Below are 2,982 nucleotides of genomic sequence, written 5' to 3'. Positions count from 1 at the left end.
GTGGTGGCGTGTGACGCGTGCATCGGCGTGCCGGCGCTCGGTGCCGACGGCAAGGATAGACGTGGCTGTTGGCGTGCGTCCAGGTGATGACTCCGTGATTAGTGCTACAACCCTAACGACTTGTGTATATTTGTGTGTGTGCACTGATTCTCTATATCTCAAGTTCACAACCCAGGCATGTAGCAGAGTATTTAAACGAACCTCCTGATGTATTCTCCAGACTATTGGATGAATGATCCCTAGCTTCTGAACAAGAAAAATTTAGTGCCCACCCTCTAATTTAGGCCTTCCATATCAAGCAGCTGTCCTTTCTATCACAGACACATTCTCTTTGACACCCTCTAATTTAGTATCCACCCCTTCTCTCAGGCGTATGGTGCTAGAGTTGCTTGCTTGCAATACACACAAAGCCACCACCATTCTCAGGCGTATGTACCCTGCATCTCCATCTCCATCTCCACTACTATTAAACAATCAAACAAAAATTTTCTTAAGTGCACCCCGCAATTAAACACACAACACCACACAGATCAATCAGCACCGGACGATTAGGCCCATATATCTCAATCTAACAGTCATCATTAATCTAATAGCCCAATGGTGTGGACCTAGCAATTTTCAATGGCTGACCATACTCCACCAACGAGGAATATTCCAACTACCAGTTTCGCATCCCCTAGGATTACGCAATTCTGATCGCTAATGAAGGAAACTCAGATTACGCAATTCTGATCGCTAATGAAGGAAACTCAACGAAATCGGCTCCCCTCGCCCTTAACCTCGAAGTTGTCTGCCTTGAGTCGCCACAGCGCTAGACGCCGCCCACCAACACCGTCTCCTGCCTGGCTTGTAGCTTATAACATAGCTCCGCCACTGCCTGCCTGCACGGCGACCTCGCGGCACTGCACCACTCTGTCGCCTCCGGCCTCCCTGCACGATCGCCATCGCCGATTGTTGCCGCTCGCAGCGTGGAATCCGTCAGCGACATAGCGGGCGTCCAGGAGCCTGCCCTTGCAGCGTGGCATCCGTCTGCGAGATCGCCAGTGCCCAGGAGCCTGCCCCGGCACCCGCGGGGCCGTGCCCGCGAGATCGCCAGTGCCCAGGAGCCTACCCCGGCACCCGTGCGGCCGCGCCCGCCCTGCACGTCCCCTGAACCAGCCGACCACACGTAGCTGAAATTCTTCCCTGCACTTCTTCAGGTTCGACTTCTTCCTTTGACCTGTTGCAGCATTACTCAGATTATAATTTTGAGAATAGAGTTCTAAAAAATAAAAGGTTCCACAGCATAATGCTATAAGCCGTTCGTTTTACATCTCTAATTAATGGTTTTCTATGTGGAAAATGGTTAGTGTTTTGGCTACTGCAATTTTGTAACTAACTGAATCATTCACCCTATCTCCTTGGCCTGGTGTCAACAAAGTTGGCTTTCAGAATTTAGAAAGGTTACCTGAGTGGTCGCAGAACACCTGAAATATTGGATTTAGCTTAGAGAATTTACAAAATTGCCAATGGTATTACTGTAAGCGCACATCACAGAACAGGCAAATTAATCATAATTAGTTTCAGCTCTGGCCTATGGCGAGTACACATGCACATACATAGACACTCATATGCATGCACCCTGTGAAGAGCCTATGGAAGCCATATGCCAAATTATAGAGTGCTGCTTTGAAACACCATGTAGCTATACAAGCACACACAAGGCTGTGGTGGTGCTTTCTATTAAATCACGTATGACCCACCAAACCATGTAATATGCTACTTGAGATGTCTAAAATTCTTTGATTTAGGGACATGCATGGAATGAACTACAAACTGCACTAATATACCAACAGATACATACATACATACCTGATGCGTGCTCAAGGACATACCAAGGCCCCAGGCAGATACATAAAATCTGAACATACATGAGGAGAAAGAAGAGAAGTTCATTTTCCCATCTGAAGATACATGAGTAAGAAGCAAGATAACGGTCGGTCATTACATATCCAGAATTAAATATTACTTTTATATTACCAGATCTATGAAATACCATAAGAACACTAAATCACAAAGTCCTATTGAGAAATTAATTCTCTAGCTACAAAGCAACAGTTCTATGAAATCAAAGCATTACCCTTGCCAAGATCATCATCAGCGCCACCATGGACGTCAACAGCAGGGCCAACAACTGAATGTGGTAAACAAATATGCCTATCACATCAAGGAAATGTTCCATAGACAACTTCATGAATTTCTTAGAACAATAAAAATACTGGGCAATGCAACTCAGAATCAAAACATACTCTTCGAGTCAGACTTTTTGCTCCCATCCCCTTTAGGCACCTCCTTATCCCTCTCGAAATCTGAACCATTAAGGATCTTATCATCAACACAACCACCAACTAAGCGGACGATTTCTCATATTAAATTCTTGAAAGCGGACACTCATTCATGGTAACCACCATGACGAGCTTAATAGTATTACAAAAAGAATTGCCAGTTTTTATATTCAAATGTCATATCTGAATGTAGTTTTTGCATATGCTACCTGATTAGTTTTTTCTTTATATTCAAATGTCATATCTGAATGTAGTATGCTTAAACATTTGCATATGCTACCTGATTAGTTAGTGTAGGAATGAGAGGCTTGCACTTGTTGTTCCATTTTATCTCTTGAGAACTACATGACACTGAATTTCTCTTCAATAGTAACTTCTCCAACTTCCTTTCTTTCATGTTAACTCTTGGATCCACTCACAACCAGAAGGTGCAGCAATCTAGAGCAGGATAATACTCAGTTAAATCAGCTTTTCTAACAAAACCCTATAACAGAACAAATTATACACAGTCTTGGGAACATTCATGGTGATTTCTCAAGAGGCGATGCACCTGGGGACGAACCGAATTGACGGGGTGGAGCCGGCGGCGGGGTTGGAGAGAGAGACTTACCTGGACCCAGACAACCGCGCGAGAGAGGGTGGAGAGGCTCATGGCGGC

General features: G+C 44.8%; 1 protein-coding gene across 1 annotated transcript; it reads right to left on the bottom strand.

The window, feature by feature from the left end:
• Positions 1-466: 466 nt before the first annotated feature.
• On the bottom strand, positions 467-2,982 carry LOC119363565. The gene is made up of 6 exons (XM_037628937.1): positions 2,935-2,982; positions 2,289-2,348; positions 2,120-2,173; positions 1,852-1,943; positions 1,448-1,466; positions 467-1,219 (listed from the first exon to the last, which is right to left on the bottom strand). The coding sequence occupies exons 4-6, from the start codon at positions 1,933-1,935 to the stop codon at positions 855-857; spliced, it is 468 nt and encodes a 155-aa protein (XP_037484834.1). The 5' UTR covers positions 1,936-1,943; positions 2,120-2,173; positions 2,289-2,348; positions 2,935-2,982; the 3' UTR covers positions 467-854.

Source organism: Triticum dicoccoides, chromosome 2B (assembly GCF_002162155.2).
Source record: "Triticum dicoccoides isolate Atlit2015 ecotype Zavitan chromosome 2B, WEW_v2.0, whole genome shotgun sequence".
NCBI classification, from domain to species: domain Eukaryota; kingdom Viridiplantae; phylum Streptophyta; class Magnoliopsida; order Poales; family Poaceae; genus Triticum; species Triticum dicoccoides.
The sequence above is the reverse complement of the archived record's forward strand: the minus strand, read 5'-3'. Positions and strand labels throughout refer to the sequence as shown.